The sequence below is a fragment of the Achroia grisella genome, unplaced genomic scaffold (genome assembly GCF_030625045.1).
Source record: "Achroia grisella isolate CSIRO2021 unplaced genomic scaffold, CSIRO_AGI_Agris_v1 utg1847, whole genome shotgun sequence".
Lineage (NCBI taxonomy): Eukaryota > Metazoa > Arthropoda > Insecta > Lepidoptera > Pyralidae > Achroia > Achroia grisella.
The window spans coordinates 532,453-553,401 of NW_026712687.1; the positions used below are offsets into that span (position 1 = coordinate 532,453).

The following is a 20,949-nucleotide window of genomic DNA, read 5'->3' on the forward strand; positions in this document are numbered from 1 at the left end:
TCAGTTAATAAGTATTTTATTCTATGTTCAATACTCATAATGCAAGCTCTGTTTAGTTGGGGAATGGCTCTGTATTTATTGTTTTGGGTTTGTCCCAATTAAATAGGGACAGTAGGTCACCCTAGTCGCGACTACGATACGCACAGTGGGCCGGCGTCTAATTGTTTTGTGTCCTCTTGAGAATTACTTTGTATAATAATTTATTCTATAAAAAAATCATGACCTATATAAATTTATATTAGAATCTTCCAACCTTGTTTTTAAAGACAATTCTTATATATAAATGCGGAAAGTATATCTGTCTGTTTACCTTTACCGTTTTGCTATAAAACAACTGAACGGATCTTAATTAAATTAAACATAAAGATATATTGTATCATGACGAACATATAGGCTATCTTGTATATAAAAAACGCTGTAAACGTTACAAACTAGTTATATGATAAATCATAGCAGAACAAGACCTGGTATCTTAGACTATAATATAAAGCACACTGGTAAGTATCTTGGACTATAATATAACGCAAAAAAAGTATAATATCAACAACACACAAATTTAAATTCAAAATTAGAAATAGAGACGTTCCAATTTCAAATGTGCATTCAAAATGGATTCCAGTGCGCGTCTGTTTAGCGAACTGTCATAGACAACAATGGACTGTGTTGGGGCTGCGTCCTAAACATGCGTGTCCAATAACATATTTATTTTTTGTGTTCGAATAAAGAAAATAAATATTCGTTGCTACTGTTGACGTGAATATTACAATATTTCAGCTATAAATATTATTAATGGGTGTTAAGTGATATATTATAAACATTTCATATTTAGTTTAACATGCAAAAAATGTAAAAAGTTGCTTTACATATTCGATTCGACACGTCAGCCATATTGTATTTTAATTTGCAAATGTTCAATTAAATTACAGTCAAATACAACCTAACAAATAAAATACATATTTAATAATTGACAATGGAATAAATAGATATCATAATTTCGTTTAGTTAAGTAGATATTTTGTAACATTAGGTACAAAATATCACTTAAACTAAAAAACAAAAACACTTAATATAACTTAAATTAAGTTTTAAATTAGTTTGTTGGCAATTTTTTTATTTGTATTGACAACATTATTGTTATTATTTGTTATACACTTACCTACGATTACATTTTTAAAGTAAAGTATGTTAAGTGCCTTTTTTAAAAGTTTTATCAAATGTGAATATAGAGAAATGCCGATAGAAAAGGACAACGGAAATACCTAACCTATTTACTGTTCCATTACATTACAAAATTACATTCCACAAAATTACATTTACAAATTATGAAATTAAGTAAATAATATTCTATTCAAAAATAGAATTATATTTATTCTAAAAACTCTTTTAGATACCAGTTCATGTATTCGCCAAATTATAAATTAGGTAATTTAAATAATTTTCGATTCAAAAATATAATTAATTTTATACTAAAATCGTCTTAATATATATAATAATAATAAAATAATTTTCAAAAATAGAATCGAATTGGTTCTATTTTTAAAAATTATTTCGTTTTTAGAATAATTTTAGATGGAGTAGATCGTAGGTATATGCGTATATAGAAAACGAACTCGGTCTCCCATTCAAGTGCTAAGCTGGCGCGCAAAAAGTGCCGAAAGATGCCTTATTGTGGTTCCACGACAAATGGTTACTCGGAAATATAGAAAAAAACACAACATACCCATTGAAATAGTTAATAGTGTGTTCCGATGCGAGAAATTTGTCACAATGGCCGACCCCAGTGGGCAATTATCACGCCCGAAATTAACGTCTTTGTCACAATATGATGGGTTAACTTTCGGTTTTAGTGATATACTCGTATCTGTGTGTAATTTTAGAGGATGGAAATATATTAAAATTCTTAGTCCTAATCAAAATCGACTTACCTGCTTCTCTCGCCAAGTTACGCGCCTTATTCGAATGCATTTAATCTTTTTAATTTTAAAACCGTATAAGACAAAGGTAAAGACGCGATTGATGTTCCATTTTTTAAATATTTTTTTGAAAATGGAACATCAAATCAATATTTTAAAATTCTTAGTCCTAATCAAATCTCCACACGCTAGAACTTAAGTGGTCTCGGACAGTGCGGTTTCAGAGGAGCTTCCTCTAGCGTACACTTAGATTGTCGAATGAACTACCTGCTGAGGTTTTCTCATGAGACTACAGCATGGGGTTCTTCGAGTTATATTAATGTTTCTTAAGGGTTGGCAACGCGCGACATTCCTGGTGTTTCAGACGTCTATAGGCTATGGTAACCATTTATCATCCTATGGGCCGTATGCTTGTTTGCCACCTACGTAGCATAAATAAAATCATATATTCAAAACTTTACCGTTGTAGCTAAAGACATGTTTATTACTTCATAGATTTAGGTAGGTACCTATATTATTTTATTTAAATCTGCTACTATTAGTGTAGGTTATATTACAAATATTTAGCGCGAATACATAACCACCGCTGATCTTTCTCTGCAAAATAATATCTAAATCTATAAAAGTTCATTTCATACCTACAAAATAGTCTGAGTGGACACTTACCTCTCTTACTTCTCTCGCCAAGTTACGCGCCTTATTCGAATGAATTTAATCTTTTTAATTTTAAAACCGTAGGTATAAGACAAAGGTAAAGGCGCTATGTCATGTTCCATTTTCAAAAAATCCATTTAATTTATAAAATCGTATAAGACAAAGGTAAAGTCGCGATTTAATACTCCATTTTATAAAATATTTTAAAAATGGAACATTAAATTGCGCGCGTTGTGAATTTGTCACAGCGACAGCCACTGTTGCCAACTGCGCAAACATAACGAATAATTACATTGGCAAGGGCGAGAGATGTTTGTTTTCCTGCGCCCCGCACAATATGGACGGTGTTTGCGTTGCGATATTATTTATAGCCGTTCATTGCGCGCCGACAAATAGATTTTTGGCGTTATTGACACCGCCTTTTTAGGGGGAAACTGTGAATTGGAATCTTTCAACGATAGAGTTTGTCATCGGATCGGTTTGCTTTTTTTTTTATTTGAAATATCGAGGCAAAGGACAATGTAGTTTACTTACATATACGGAAGATCTTCATAAAATAAAAAGTTTAAATAAAATATTAGAAAATTGTCTGTATTAGCCGAAAATGTATAGAAATATATACATACTGTATAAAATCGAAATTATTTATATGTACGTATGTTACGCGATGTCTTCGCAAATGAGGAACAGATATATGAATTCCTTTTTATTATCGAAATGGTTTACAGACTTAATTCGTTGGGAAACTCTTCGTCATAATGTTTCAATATTATATTCTATTGCCTAATCATTAAAGGACGTGAATTCAGATGTGCGCGACAAAAAACTTGTATCTTTCTATCTTCTAACCAACTCTCCGTTGAAAGATAACATCTATAACAAACCAAAATTATTATGAAGGACGACAGTATCCGAAACATGGGCATGTCAAGTGTTGCGTTTACCGTGACATCGACAATGCCTCTGACTACACTATGTGGTACAACAGTCGTGGTAATAAATTATTATTATTTGGTATTCGTTATCTTTTAGTCAACACACACAAAAGTAAAAAAAATTCCTTTAACGTAAGAAAATGTTTTCATTCTGTATCTAGCAATCTATTTATTTTAACAATAATATAAATTAAAAGAGGCAGAATAATAAAAACGTAAAAGTTGTTGACGCGAAAACAGTTGTAAACGGCCGACATTAAAGACTTTTCAAGCAAACTCTGCCCCTTACACAATCGAACACCTTTCAAGGATGTGCCGCAGAAAGCATAATTTCACTCGACCAGAAATCCTTAAAAAAATATATAAATCTCCAACAATTTGCAACTTTATTTCCAACGTAGTAGAGTCGTTAATAAACAGCGTTGCGGATTACTAAATAGATGCTATCGGTGGATTCAGGATAATCTTTTGTTGACAGATCCAAGGTGGCTCAGGAAAGTACAAAGTGCGGTTTTCCGAGAACTGACGTCTATTAGCAGCCGCTAAAAGTGACAATGTTTCGTTTTTTTTTTTCGCAAAAATGTCTAAGGGCTTTTATAATAAGTACGGAATGAGTCACTACGGAAAATGTTGATAATAAACAATTTAATTCTAGAGTGGTAAAATTACATTTAATTACATCTACAAATTCTTAATTCAACAAACAATAACACATTTTGCTTCTGTCACATCTGTGAAAAAAAATCTATTGTCTAGTAACTTTTTGAGCGAATAACACTATAGTCGATAAGTTGCCGCAATTAATAAAAAAGATAAACTTAAATTCCAATTTCAAATTAAAGTACACTGACGGTATAGAACATTCGAATTTGAAATTGGAATGTGTTTACATGGCGGACCGTCAGTTTCGTTAGCTATTTCAGGTGAATTAAAAACTTAGGTATTTGCTACATATTTACAAACTCATTGTAAAATAAACAATGTATTTAAATCGTTACGCATACGTATCGTATCATATCTGATATCTACACTTACAATTTCTTATAATAATATGTCATCACTTTGATATAGCTCGTCATTTTTTTTCAACACAAAGGAATCACAAGCGTGATCATAGCCCCTCAATTTACCGAAAGAAACCTCAGGTAACATGCAGAAAAAAAAATAAACGTGACAAAATGTCTGTAAACATGTACCTACGTACCTTTGCCAACAAAAGAATAAAAAAACTTTTGAATTTTGCAATTCGAATCCTCAAAGGATGCATCGTCAGAGTCGTGACGAATGTTCCATTCAAATTTCAAATTTGGAAGGCGTTCCACGTGTGAGACTATTTATTTTTTAAACTGCTGTGTTGCAATAGCGAAGAAAATTACCGCCGGGGTTGGTAATTGTAAAATAGTTAGATTGAATAAAAAAATGCGAGCATCGTTGCTTATAATTGATACTGACAAGCGTTCTATTGCATGAAGAGAAGTTATTAAATGTCGAATGAGCCGTGAATAATACAAATGTATTACGCTCACTTGCGCACTTTTTATAAGAATTTATTGACTTCTAACGATACTGCAATTTACTTACTCTATTTGCTATAGAAATTTAATATAATGCGAAACTTGAGCGATCAACATTTCATCTACTTTATAGTTTAGAGATTATAGCCGCGTCTGATAGTAGCGTGCGTTCTATAGATATCAATTTCCAGCATTATAAGATCTACTTCTGCATTTATTGCAAAATAAACTGGGATAACTACATTAAATACAATTAAATAAAGTTAGTCAGGATATCTTAATGAATATTGTCTTCGAGATAACTAATACTAAATCTAACGTTTCCATACTTTCCCTGTCGGATTTTACGTGATTCGTTTATTATTTCTGACCAAAGCAATGTAGGTGTCTTGTATGGATATACACATAGGTTTTTGTTTTTTAAAATTAGATATTATTTGTTAAACTCCTAAAATTTTTGAAGCTATTTTAATTTCTTTTTAACGAAACTTATACTTGTTGTCTACAAAACTCTGTAGAATATGAATTAAGTTTTAAGATGCTTAAAGCAAACTATGAAAGTACCTATCATTTGGTAAAAGTTCATCTTTAATGAATATATGATGTTGTACAATTTGCATATACGTACTTTTATTTTCTTATTGTAACTTTTAATTTAGACATGTATGAGGTAACAATTGAAAATTATCAATTCCATAGTGCAATACATTAAGTACAATATAATCAATTTCTTCTTTTGCTTTTTGTTTTTATTGTACCCAATTAAAATTGTCATCAAAACGTTAAAATAAATAACAATTTTTTTTCTTCAATGTTGTTAAAATCGCTATATAGTTCATTGTGCATTACATTACAATAATTCTGACAACATTTTGTACGTAATTGTTATAAAAGTTTTAAAATTATTTTCATTTTCATTCTGTAAAACATTATTTGTATTATTGTATTATTTATTATTTTTAAACCACACCATTCAAATTATTACCAACAATGTCCAAATTAACATATTAATCGGGCAACCCGTTCGAAATTTTATTGACATTTATTTTTTATTTTTAATATAATTCTCCGCTTGTTACAGACCAACCATAAAAATGCCATCGCCGGTCCAAATTAATTGTGCAACGTTATAAAAAACGACATCGACCATGTCGATACACACACGAAAGAGGCTGTTGCGGTGACTACCTACGGCGGACAATAGCAATATGGCGTTATTAACTAACTCGGCGACAGCTACTGGCCCGACAGCGACTGGGCCAGCTGCGCCACAAGCGCACCACTCTACAACGCCACTGCACCACTATTTCCACTACTTGAAGCAACCGTCGCCTCTCGCGCAGAATCCTTACGCGCACCACTCCAGCGCTCATCACATGGGGATGGGACCGGGGCCTTTGGGGAGCTTGGGGCCGTTTGGACTGACGCATCATGGCCTGGAAGCTGTCGGGTTTCCCCAAGGTAAGTGACTTAACCTCTTATTTGCGAAGGAGCCAATTATTGGCCTCGGACACTATAGCCTCATCTGTGAGTCTTGTAATTAGTCTCACGGATGGGGCATTAATGTCATTTTGATAGCTAACAGTTGAGAGTTTCCATATTTAGTAATTAAGTGACTGTGTTTTTATGTTTTTACTGGTTTGCACCACTTTTTGTCTATGCACAAATATCTCATTTTTTATGTAACTGGAATCGCAATCCAGTTGACAATACATTTGTTGTAAAGTAGTAAGGCTGTATAATACTATTAATTATTGATATAGTAATAAACAGCATCATGGACATTTTAGAATACAGTGTGCCGCTTGTAGTCGCCTTCACAAGCGGCACACTGTATTCTACAAACTCTACCAATATCATTATCATACGTTACCATTTCTAAAGACTCAATTGTCTTGCCTCCATTCCTTTTATTGTTAAAAGTATTGGAACAAAGCATAGAAACTCCAATAATTTTCTACAATAGGTATCCTCTAGATATAATCAAGAATTATAACAATATTTAATCAACAATTTAACAACTGGTTTTAAGAAAATAATATTTATTTACTTATTGCGCGTAATTTGTATTTAGATGAATATTATTACAACTTCTTAGAATTTGAAATTTAATTCGAAATTTAAATTCAAGCGTAAGTAGAATTTCTCGTTTGTTGTCTTTAGCAAATGCAAAAATAACTGTTATATTATTAAGATTACTGGCCAGTGATAAACTCAAACCAAAAATAATAAGGCTCATGATAATGAAAAAAGAAATAAAAATGAATTTGGAACGCGTACAAATGACAGGATCGCATTTTGTCTGACAGCGTGATGGGCTATAGGGGTTCACTTCCCGACTCAAAACTTCAATGATCGTGAATTAAAATTCGATATATACCAGAAATTTGTGCTGATTAAAAAAATAATGTTACAACTCTATCAGACTTTTTTAACAGTAATCAAGCTCGAGTCATTTAGAATAATATAATGTTTGTATGAAACTATGCAAGCAATTTTTTTTTATTTACTTATAATAGAACAAAAGGTGTTGTAGCACATAAAATAGAAAACAATAAACAAAGATTGTTTTTATATGACACACTAGCACTATATAACACATACACTAGCTGACCTATCAAAGTTCGTTCCACCCCAAATATTCTTAAAAATAAATCAATTTGTTCTTTAAATTTCATCGAATAACCCGTTCCATACAAATATTACGAGAAAATGATATCTTCATAGTTTTTTAAATATTTATTCTTATATTTGAGACGTAGACAAACAGATTATAAAAATCTAGCCCGTCATCCTTGACTTATAGATAGTGCAATTAACCCCACTTTGTCTTATTTGTATGTATGTATTAATAAATTATCTATATTTATACATGCGAGAAAGAGATAGAGAAATACCCCGGACGGAGATAGGTACAAAATTAACCTTCCTACTCTGAAAACATGAGCATAGCCGGAAGCTACTTAACTATTAAAAATCTATTAAGTCCGCATTACACAGAAACAGTTTGTCAGTACGTTTAAATATACGTAAATATCAATTAGAAACGTGTTACAACGTCGTTACAAGTCAACAGTTCGGCGGCCCACCTACGCTACCAGTTACGACTTTTTAATATTGTATCAATAACTTTTAAAAAGACATTAATATTTGATACTGAAATGCGAGATATCATTCTATCTTGCATTGGTATTATTGTGTATTAAAAAATTACATCATGACATTTCAATTAGCATACATCACTGGCGGCAGAGTTCAGTGCTTGCCTCAGATAGCGCTGCCCGTTTTTGATGGTGAAGCGAATGCATGGTTGACGTTTCAGTAACGATTTGATTCTGTTGCAGTATTTAGTATATTTAATAGTGACGATTTTTAAGCACTTATCTGAGTCTACCTCTGATTTGATGTAACATATAGGTGTACGTAAATTACATATGAAAGTACTTTTGTATTTTAATTAAAATTAAAATATATTTATTCATGTGATCTACATGAATAAAATAATAACTAAATATAAAAACTCAAAATTCTAAATATCTTTATTCATGTGGGTCTATTACAGACTCTTATGATATGTCATATCTACCGTCAGTTTGAAATGCTTTTGAGCTGAGAGGAACTGACAAGAAACTCAGCTCGTTTCATTTATATACACATTTATATACAGACAGGTTTTTTTATTATGCTTTTATTCTTTTGTGTTATGTAGAGATAGTAGAACGCTAATAAAATGAAAATGCGATAATATATTATTTTTATAGTTTATTGTTATTGTATTACAATAAATCGATATCTAGTAATAATTTTATCAACTTTTATATAGATTACCTGAGGTGCTTGTCTATCTAAAATACTTTATAACTTAGTGAAATATAACAAAACATATTATTATAAATTAATTTTGAATTTTGTTTAGTTATTAGAAATAATAATATAAATTACCCAACAAGTTCATTTCAGAGAAACCTCTCTGAAACGATTTTCAGTTTGAAGTGTTCAGTCAAATACAGATTATAAAATTTTCAGAAAAAGTTCGTTTATTTTCCATCACATTAATAAGAACATCGTTGATTCTCATATTTTTTTTAATTTAAGTAGGTAAGTACTTATTCTAAGAAAATAATACAATTGATAGGCTATTACCAATGTTAAAAATTTTCTAGTACTTTATCTATAGAAAAGTCTGTCTGTATTATATTTTAGTTTATCTGTTACCACAGATTAAATCTTAAAAAAAAAAGCATAAAACAGACCAAAACTTGTTTAAAAAATCAAATAAACTAAACAGACTACTTATTACAACAATAATATCTAACAGACGTTACTCTGATTGATCTTAATATTTAATTCAACCTGCCAGACGCGACTGCCAAAGCCGCAAAATTAAAATATTCGTGAAAATTTCTAACGTTTCAAATTTACTGCGCAATTTTCTTCGTTCATAATTCGTTCCGTAAGAACCATCCTTCTTTTTTATTGTTTTTTTATACTTTGTGTATAAAACAACTAGCTGACTCGGAAAATGTTGTTTTGCTATATATGTATTTCTGGCTACACTTATTACCTAAGGGTATAAAAATTGCTTACAATTATATATTAATCCTTAGACTTGCTTAAATATACCAAAAAATTCAGAAAAATTGTTTTTGCTATTCCGGTTCGAGTCTAATCGAGTTCCATAATGAACTCTATGACATAATTTTACATAATATAAAATGAAGTCGCTTCCTCTGTCTGTTCGCTTAGATCTTTTAAATTACGCAACGGATTTTAATGAACTTTTCAGCAATAGATAGACTGATTCAGAGAAAAGTTTATATGTATAATATATGCGAGGCATTCGAAGATTTGTAATGTATCGTGCGAAGTCGGGACGGGTCGCTATTAGATAAAAACCTGTAGTATTAGATAAAAAACAGATGAATTAAATAGTTTAAGTCGTACTCAAGTTACGACGTGACCAAGGAAAGTAGGGATTCATTTTTATGTAGTTGGCAACAGACATAACTAGCAACCTGCTGAGAAATCACGTCAAAACAACGAAGCGTTGAAAAGCAAAAGCGTTGCATAATTTACGTAGCAAGAAGACATCCTTGGAAATAATCAAAACAGCCCGCTCGCCCCCTCGTAAGCCGCTTATGCCCCCACCCCGGGGACCAGTGTTGCCACGCTACCCCCAAAATGTGGGAGAATCGGAAATCGCTCCTTGTTAGTTGGTTTAATTAGTATCAAGTTTGAGTTTGGATGTTCGTATTGCTATGTATTGTTTTTTATTTGATGCATGTGGTTTTTAGGGTCCTCATTTAATGGAATTAAGTTATTTTTAATTAGTAAACTTTCATGTTCTCGGTCGTTGAGCATAAAATATGGTTGAGTACAATTATGGCGGTCGCAAACGTCATTTTTCGTGCGGAATTTTGATCGGTTTACGACTGATATTAAATCGTTTCTTTTTTATATAAATATACCTAATAGCATATGCTGGTGGTCACTATATTCTTCCTTATTATGTTTAAACATGAATCTATATTTTACTGCTTATATGTAATTATATTCGAAAAGACACATCAGTTTCTTGCCAGTTCTTCATCGGCTTAAATTACGTTCCGACCTGACGGTAGATTTGATGGTAAATGGTAAATATCACCTATTATATATAAAACCAATTCGTTTTAAATGATTTTCAATTCGTATTTTACATGTGAAATAAATATATCCTTCTCAAAACAAACTGTTGTCATAGATATATAAATTTTTTTTCTAAATAGGTCTTGCCTACTGTTGTTCTGCCGAAACGTAGTGTTCATTTGCTCAATGGTCTAAAATGCTGCATAACAATCAATAAACAATAACCCAAATACAAATTATTCTATTTTCTTAGACGCCAACATAAAAGTACCATAGATTAAGAATTTCAAAAGTGGAATCTTTTGGTGTTCTTTATTCAAAAGGGACTTCTCCGAAGCGGTCGGATTAGGACTCCCTCGCTGGCTGAACGCAGTTCGAAATTCGAAAACCGCTGCGTTCGAATATACAGCGAATCTTTCTGCATACATGAACAAAATGTAAAGATGGTTTCCTTAGAATATTCTATTTCTAAGAATAGCTACTGTATTCATGGTGGGTAGATATTACTTGAAAATAGTAACATTTGTGGACGAAAATATATCAATGAATATTATATCTAAACTAATATAATGCAAAGGAAATATTTTATTATTGTTTGTAAATTGGGTCGACAGAAAGTTAAAGGAGTCACAAAATTCTTGTAAAAAAATAATGAAACCTAGGACCCCTCCCACTTTCCTCAGAAGAGGGGTTTTGTGACATCACATTTCTATTATAGTATTAAAATTCGAAATTTAAACTTAAAACGTAGCCATCTTTGGCTAACAGGGTATAGCTAAAAATTATTTAAATAAATCTGTCAAATCTTTTCTTAGATTACCACACACAAAGATTCCTACCACACATAATTCTTCTTATAAAATAATAATTTTTCTTATAAAATAAATCTTCTTTTATTCATATTTATTGTACGAATGTACTAAATGTTTTTTGACTTCAAGTTTACTCCATAAACAATTTATTTAGAAAACACTATAGGCATTTTTTTTATTATTTTTTTCATCAAAAATCGATTCTATTTGTGAAAAGTTAATAGCCATTTATTATTATTTTTTAAATAAAATGCTTCATTTCGAAAATGGAACGTCGAACATAGATCGCCGATTTTGTTTTCTTACCTCTTGTATTGTATTGTAAGGTAAGTAGGTATATATGTACTTACCATCCAACAATTTCTAAGGACATTATCCGTCCACTGTTCGATTCATAAAAAACAAAACGTTTTAATCCTAAAAAGGGTTGTTCTCCGAAACTGCAGTATTTTTTATCGCAACTCGGATGGATCTGGAAGGAACGTTTTATCGCGCCATTTTTTTGACATTTATTGTTAACTTGAGAACGGATTCATAAATAAAATGTTGGTTTTTAATATTGCTCTATTATTTCTACGAAACATATATGTTATAAACTTATAGTGTGTGTATATTTTCATTTTTGTTTTAAATGAAGTCTAACCTTTGGAAAATGTCTTCCATTACTGTTAACACGCAGGCAAAACTAAAAAGTAAATTTGTTTCTAACGTACGAATTATTAATGATTAGGTAGGAAGTTTTAGTTTATAACGTAATCATTAATAATTCACGATACGGTTAAGTTTAGCTTAAGCTGTTTTGTACATAAGCATAATAAAAAATATACATTATTTACTTTAAATTTGTAAAAAATTTGCTTATTGGTATATAGAGAACTTAAGTTAAGTCAATCTTTAGTAAATAAAGAATTAATTGGTCAAAAAATAAGAAATACATTTAAGTTTTTTTTACTAGTATAAATTTTGTTTGCCTATATTAAATTATCCATTATCCATATAGATATGTGAAGTAATCCGTGTGTAAAGAATAGGAAATTTATAAAGTAATATTATTGTTCCGGTTGCGGGTTCGATTCCTTACATGATACGATTTATGTATGTTTTTGTATTGGTGTATAAGTGTTTCTATCAATTGTCTAGTAAGAAACTCTGCTTAGCTTGGTACAATGTGAAATGTCCAAATTATTATTATTTTAATGACAATTCGAAATACAGAACTAACTGAATAAGATTGATACCATAATTTGCGATGTTAGGATTGCTTTAGGCGGTTTTTGATATTCTTTTTAATTTAAAAAAAAAATGAAAACACTTGAATCTAGTTCTTCTAAATTGAATCTGCGTACTGAACTGGTCGGTGAAAAAAATATTGATACTAAAAACCTGACGATCATGACCTACATAAATAATTTATTTTTGATTTAATTTGATTTGATAATACATTAATAATGATAAAATTTCATGTTACACTAGTGACTAGTGGATAAAAAAGTGATATTATTTCGTTGTTCAGCAAATCTGACAGATACAGTTTTATACAATGTAGAAGTTCAATGGCTTAGATGCAGCATGAAAATCAAAAGGTTCCTAATAATAACCATATCAATAAAAACGACATTACAAACAAAATTAACGACTTGCGACCTATTAGATTTAAAGCCCAATACACATTTAATACGGGAATAAAATTAATCCGCGCCAACTTCCACTTTTAATCCTATACCTCTCTCTTTCGTTTACACGCAAAATGCGTATAGGGTCATCTTTTTCGCGCCATAGACGCTACTCAGCGTAACGATGGCAGCTGGGCGTTCTTTTTTTGAAATTCATTTTTTTCATTGTACTTTTCCTTTTTATCCCTTAGCGTTTTATACGGCCAGTTGGTTTTTTTAATCTTTGGTCGTATAATTAATTGATTTTTTTTTCTCTCCGCTGTATCAATTTTCTATCGGAATCAGGAAGCAGGATCTGGACGTAAGAATTCCATTGTTGATATCGAAAATTAAAACGATGAAACTTTTTTTTCTTTCGTTTGATGTTTTATAACCTTGTTTCATATTTTTGGGTTAGATTTATATTATTCAGATAGTATAAGATCCACGGAATACAAATATTTGTATTAGTCTGCGTGTTTTCTAAGTATAATGTATGTATTTACAAAATTGTATTTATTTCTATCAGTTGTCTAGTACCCATAACAAAAGCTCTGTTTACCATGGGACTACATGGCGCTGTGTAAATTGTCCAGGGTTATTATTATTAAAATAGTTATAGGATGTCATCCACCCTTGTAACATGTAGGTGACATAATTCCATAAGTCCATGGAAAATGTCCCTAAAACTTTAATGGCTTCCCAATTTGACACAATGCCCTAGTTATTGATTGTACATCAACCTCGTATTAACTTATATATATAGGTATCTATATGTACTAACTAAATCTATTATTACAAATAAATTATTTATATAAAAAAACATCTATTACAAAGAGCAACACACAAGTTTCTTGCTCATTCTTCTTGTGATGAATCTGCATTCCGAATGAGTGGTAGAATCAAAATATGACTATTCAAAAGTGCTTGTAATGAGTTTATTTGAATAAAGATTATTTCTAATTCTATTTCTAAATAAAATTGTAGTCTGTTTGTAATTTCAAATTAACAGCTTTTCACTATATGCATATGAAATTACGTATACAGTACTTACATCAAAAATTTATTTTAAACAAGATCATCCGTCTGTCTGTTATAATTTCACGAAACGGCTAGACTGATTTTGACGAGACTTTGTTCCTCTCTCTCCAATGTTCTAAGCAACTTAGGCTATTTTTTAATTTTAGATTTTTTTAATTAAAAATAATAAGGTACCAGCTAGTAGGTAATAAATAAGTACCTTCTAAACTGTTATATCTCTTATCAAGTATGAAGCTTTAACGGTCCTGTTGGCCTAGTGATTTACATGCCCTAACATGCAATGGTTAAGGGTTCGATTCTCCCACGATATCATCATTACATACTTGGTTTAAACAAAGTCGCTATCGCTGTCTGTATGTCCCTATGTATGTTTAAATCTTTAAAACTACGCAATGGATTTTGAAGCGGTTTTTTTTATAGATATAGTGATTCAAGAGGTAGGTTTATATGTATAATACATGTACACCCGTGCGAAGCCGGGGTCGGTAGCTAGTAAATATATACAAAAACAAGTACAAGTATTCGTATAGATAGTGTGCGGTTCGATGCCCGTGTCGTCTACAATTCTACAACAAAACGTATCCACACGTATCGATTAAAGAAACCCAACATTTATAATCCGAGGAGTCACGCGCCACGCCGGGCGGCAGACGGTGTCAAGTGACACTATTTGAGTTTTGTATCTAAAAAACATTAAAGCAAATTTTCCTATAAATTTATTTGTTTATTTATTTATATATCTACTTTGAGTTTAAGCAAATATATAAAAATACTATCACGACTTTAATTAAAGGTGGGATAGGCAGATATCAACGGAGAGTCAGTCTGAAATACAAATAATCATGGATTTCTTTGGTATCTATCAGATTCGTATAATGAAGCACGGTTTTATAAGCTTACGGTAACCGCTTCACCATCAGGCGTGCCGTATACACACAATAAAAACTAACTTGCATAAACTAAAAATGTCTTATGAACAAATTATTTTAACTGTAACTTGACAATAAATAGGTCCATAAGGCTGGCCGGATACCCAAAATAAAAACTAACTTGCATGAACTAAAAATGTCTTATATGAACAAATTCAACTGGAACTTGACAATAAATAGGTTATTTTTACAACAACCATAATGACTAGTTTGACCATAAACCAATACTAAAAATACCAACAGCCAAGTGAAACCGGGAGCGTTGGTGTTTTTTTTTTAATAACTTCTTTTTTTTTTAATAAAGAGTCCTTCACACGCGTGAAATCGAGGTCAGTGACGGTTGTCGTGCGATGCGGTCACCTTAAATTAACTATCATATTTTATATGCGATGGACTTATAGGACACTTACGGAGCTGTTATAACCGCACAATAATAATAATAACAATCTCAGAACAATTCACACAGCGCCATCTAGACCCAAGTTAAGCTAGATGAAGCTTGTGTAGTGCGTACTAGACAACTGATATAAATACATTGATACATTTTTCTTTGTAAATACATATTATACATAGAAAACACCCAGACCGATACAAACAATCATACTTATGAATATAAACGTTTGTGCCGATCGACGAATCGAACCCATGACCATTGGAAGTAAGGCGGTGTGCTAAACCACTAGAGCACCGAGACCGTCGATATTATTATTACTGTTAAATATACTTAATGTAATAATGTAACGTAATTTTCTATTGGAATTGTAACTTAATTATTCCACCTCGGAAAGCAGATTCAGTCAAAACGAATGAGCAAAGAACTTGCCCTTGCGAGTAGCTGTTTCACATAAATATTGTATTGTTGAAAATGTAAAATCTCGGTACAGATAACAAATATGAGTACACCGTAATTATAAATTAAGTCACCACTATTACATGTTGGATAATCCGCGAAAACATGAACTACTTAACTGAATAATAATATATATTATTCATTACGATAATACAATTTATTAGGTTTTAGCTGTCCGCGTGGTATCTTAAATATTTCTAAATTAAAATAATTTTTCTAAAATAAAAGTATTTTTATTTTTTTTATTTTTACACTTTTTTGCACCAGTTACAGAAACTATTAATTACTATACAAATTTGTATAACAATGACGAGTACAAAAGGCGGCCTTATCGCTAAGCAATCTCTTACAGGCAACCTTTAGGTAGACAGTGAAAATATAAGAAAAAGAGTAGGTGGTACAAATGACAACACAACTAAGATGGGTATAAATAATACATGCAAATATACATAAATATATATAGACATACATATGTACATACCTACATAAACATACATAAACTTAATAATACACATATCCATGAAAAGTTTGAAGGAAAGAAAGGGACTATAAGAAAAGGGAAAAGTAGAACTAAAGGGAAAGGAAATGAGTTTTTACTGATGCTTTAAAGCTAGCAAGAGATTGAGCGCGCCGAATAGGAGCGGGAAGCGAGTTCCACAACCTAACAGCCTGGACAGAAAATGATTTTGAATAGAAGGAAGTGGAGTGATTGGGAAATCTAAGACGGAGATTGTTTAAAGAAGCCTAAGTTACTCCATCAATTACCTGTCAATAAATGTCCCGTCAAAATCGATCCATTTCCGAGATTAGCCGGAACAAACAGGCAGATAGACAGACAGAAAAATTCAAAAAAATGTTATTTTAATGTATTTTTGTCAAATAGTGTTTTTTGTTTTATAATAAATTTATATTCATATGCATGTAGTAAAAAACGGTTTATAAATATTACAAACAGACACTCCAATTTTATTTATATGTATAGATGATAATACAATCTATTAGTTATTAGAAAATGATAAACTTATCTATTCTGTATAAAACAGTTCAATAGATAGGTAAATTCATTGTTTTATTATAGTTCAATGTTATACTTTCATATCTAGAATAATAAATTACTTTAAATCGATTTTTGTTCAAAAAATAATTTCCGACTACTAACAAAGAAAAGATCTAATCACTTGTTTGTACTAGTCATTTAAACTATATATATACGTAAAATATGCAAATACTTATCGTAATCACTAGCCATTTATAAAAACTCTGTATAATCACACTATCTCTCTCTCAATAAATTCTCTTTCCGATATCCTTCCTTTCTACTAAATTATCTCTTTCTTAATTGCATACTGCATAATTACTGTGTATAGATTTTTAATTTTTAATTATATATTTTATGTATGTTATGTATAATGTATGTATATGTATTTATATTGTGTGTGTGTGTATATAAATATATGATATATTACTATTATTATTTATGTTTATTCAATCCATCTTGCGCCATCCACCACCTTCTGTCTGCAAGGTGCAATAAAGAGTTATAAATAAAATGCTTAGTAAGTATCTAATAACTCGATATAAGGCAACTGAATTATATATCTCCACAATTATAATCCCTAATGGGGTAGTCTGAGGCATTATATCCTATTATTGACACAGATAACATAATATCTGTTGACGTCGTTACCGCTTAAAGCAATCTCTTACAGACAACATACGAGATCGAAGCTTTAAGTAAATGAAAGGTATATAGTGTACTATAAAAATAGATACAGATAATATATAAATACAATGCGAAGGGTATTGCCAGCAATGTACCATGTCGGGTTGACCTCCACGCGGTTCCCCCTGGAAACCATCGTGATAAATTCCTGATGTATATGATAGACAAACTGATCTGACCTCATGCTCATCCTGTCATCCTCCATTGGTTCCCCGCCAGCCGTCTATAAAAATAACTGTATGTATAGAAATATTTTGTATTTTTATAAAAAATGTTTCTATATTGGTATATTTTATGCAGTCATCTGCAATAGTATTTAAGTCTAACTTGATTCTGTCTCAAATCATTAACAGCAAATAAATTGTCTATCTATCTATCTCAATCAAAAATATTGCTGACGTACTGGCCATATATTTTCTATTAAGAATTTTATTATATATTTTTGTATACCGAATGTATTCGGTAATGTATTTCATAGACTGTAGTCTAAGAAATTTTTTTGACAACACAACATACAGACACATAACAGACAACAACATAAATTATCTATCTATCTATCTCAATGTTTTAAAGTTAATGTATTGAAGAGGGAAATGTATTATTGATAATGGTAACTTGTTTTACATGGCAATAATTTTAAGTTATATTCTACGCTGCTCCCTGAAAACATTGGTGTTAATTCTGATTCGTATGTACTTATTGATTTGACTCTATTCTCATTCCATCATCATTCACTAATATCCCGAGCGGATACCGTTACCACAGAGCACATTCCGTCAACGACCATAAAAATAAAAAACACTGTCACACCGGAATGATCTGTAATATCGGAATAACAGCTCCATACAAGTATAAACCGTCATAAATAATATTAAATTTATCATTTATGAATTCCAATGGAAAGCCGCTACCGTGTCGGCGCCCTTTGACGCCCCGCCATCTTGCGCGGCCATGTTTGTTTTATTTTTTCTTGTTAACTTTTTTAATGCAATGCTCTTGTCAGCGTCATCCGTTATCAGTACACGTCAGTCGGTAGGTTGTTTTAAAAATATAATTTGCTACTTGATCTGTAGATTGAGGCCTCATAGTTTTTTGTTTGTTAAAACTATTAAGTTTTAATGCATTATGGTCTTGTCTGTGGGATAACCGGATGGTTTTGTGTAATCTGTTGATTTAGTATTGCTCGAACAAAAAATGCGAGATAATGTGTATATTAATACATTAAGCAAGTACTTAGTACAGAGCAAAGGGAATTGTTAGAAATGTAGTCCACATTGTTGGCACCATCGCTAGCCATGTCAGGTTGACCACCACGCGGTACGCCCCTAAAAACCCTCGATATAAATTCCTGATGAATTTACCACGATGTGCTAACTGACCCGACTTCATGTTCATCTTATCATCCTCCACTGGTGCCCCGCCGCTGTAAACCGTTAGCGCAAGCGGGTGCACCATTCCATTGTAATCCATTAAAAATACATGTTTTTTTTATCGAAATTACGCTAATTTAGGTGTACGGAAGGTACATTTAAACTTTATACGAAGGAGTGCAGTAAGCTAATATTTTTTTTTTATAATAATGTTTAAAACATATTACTAAAATTGTAAACGCAAGAGTCTGTCTTTGCGGATGGATAGATAGAGATATATGTGTGTTATTCTTTCACGCAAAAACTACTGAATGGATTTTAATGAAACTTTACGATAATATAGCTTATACATAAGTATGACACATAGGCTATAAACTCGCGGGTAAAACCGCAAGCACAGTTAGTACTTAGTACATTATATTAATAAAAAATGATATTACTAAATATACCTAAGTACTGTTTTACGTTTGACATACAAACAAACATTACTAATTTAGGTTTTATCAATATAACCTAAATAAGATTACCACAATACGAATCGGTTAAGCAGTTATTGAGATTAGCACACACCGACAAACAGATAAAAATTCTTACAATCATTTTTACCTTTTTGGTTCTATAAGATGAACATCTTTTAAGTACCTACAGACATGACCTGTCACATTTATATTATGTAGCTGTAGCTGGCCGTGCAAACGTTGTTTTGCCATGTAAATTAAAATACTAAAATCTCTGTTCAAAAATAGGGGTTGATGGTAGTGGGGTGAAAATTTAGGGTTATATATTTTTTAATGTCAAACGATAAAATATAAAATAAATGATTTTGTCAAAAAAAATTGTGTTGGGCCTCATCGCTTAAGGATATAAAAAAATATTGATATATAAACAATATTTTCTAGACCTACCGATATAAAATTTAATCATAATCTGTTAAGCCTTTTCGGAGAATATGGCAACTGACACTGTGACACGAGAATTTCATATATTAGTTTACCTACTGGCTTCCCGCCCCGGCTTCGCACGGGTGTACATGTATTATACATATAAACCGTCCTCTTGAATCATTCTATGTATTGCTAAAAACTGTATTAATATCCGGTGTGTAGTTTAAAAGCTCTAAGCGAACAGACAGCGTAAACGACTTCATTTTATACTATACTAGCTGTCCCGGCAAACATTGTTTTGCCTTAAAATAAATAAAAAAAATTTAGGGGTGTACTAACATTTAGGGGGATGAAAAATAGATGTTGGCCGATTCTCAGACCTACTCAATATGCTCACAAAATTTCATGAGAATCGGTCAAGCCGTTTCGGAGGAGTATGGGAACGAAAACTGTGACACGAGAATTTTATATATAAGATGAAGATAAAAATAAAGAAAGATCTATTTTCTTCGCGTATATACAGACAAATTATTCCCATTTAAATTATTTGAGGGTTTAAAGTTTGGATACTAAACCAACCCTCCAATGTCACCATTGAAAAACCCCAAAGTGTTGCGTGTGAAAATCCACACTTGTGTTTACGGCCGGTCTATCAGGCCCCCGCTGTGTAGTGGGTATCGCTCCTCGTTCTTTCCTAAGGTTGCCAACTCCAATAAAGTTTAATATTAAAATTATTTATTTATTTATACAATTCCAATGCACAAAATACCAAGGTAAAAGTATGTATTTTTAATGCCACATTATAAAAAAAATTAAATTTGTCGAAAAAATAAAAATAATATGTTAGGGGTGGGCAACCCTTATAACTTAGGGGTACGAAAAATAGACAGTAGCCGATTCTCAGTCCTACTAAATATATAAAATTTCATAAAAATCGGTCAAGCCATTTTGGAAGAGAATTTTATATACATATATGATGACTTTGACCGCAAGCTAGTTTTTTTTATATAACTAAAAGAATTGTTTCCAGTTATATAAAAAATA

General features: G+C 31.4%; 1 protein-coding gene across 1 annotated transcript in view; it reads left to right on the top strand.

Moving 5' to 3' along the window:
* The window catches only part of LOC131841560 (homeobox protein OTX1), a 66,475-nt gene that overhangs the window by 25,055 nt on the left and 20,471 nt on the right, over positions 1 to 20,949 (top strand). The window contains exon 2 of the mRNA XM_059189878.1: positions 6,098 to 6,477. Within this exon, the coding sequence (XP_059045861.1) occupies positions 6,225 to 6,477 (253 nt within the window). The 5' untranslated portion in view covers positions 6,098 to 6,224. The remainder of the gene's footprint in view (positions 1 to 6,097; positions 6,478 to 20,949) is intronic.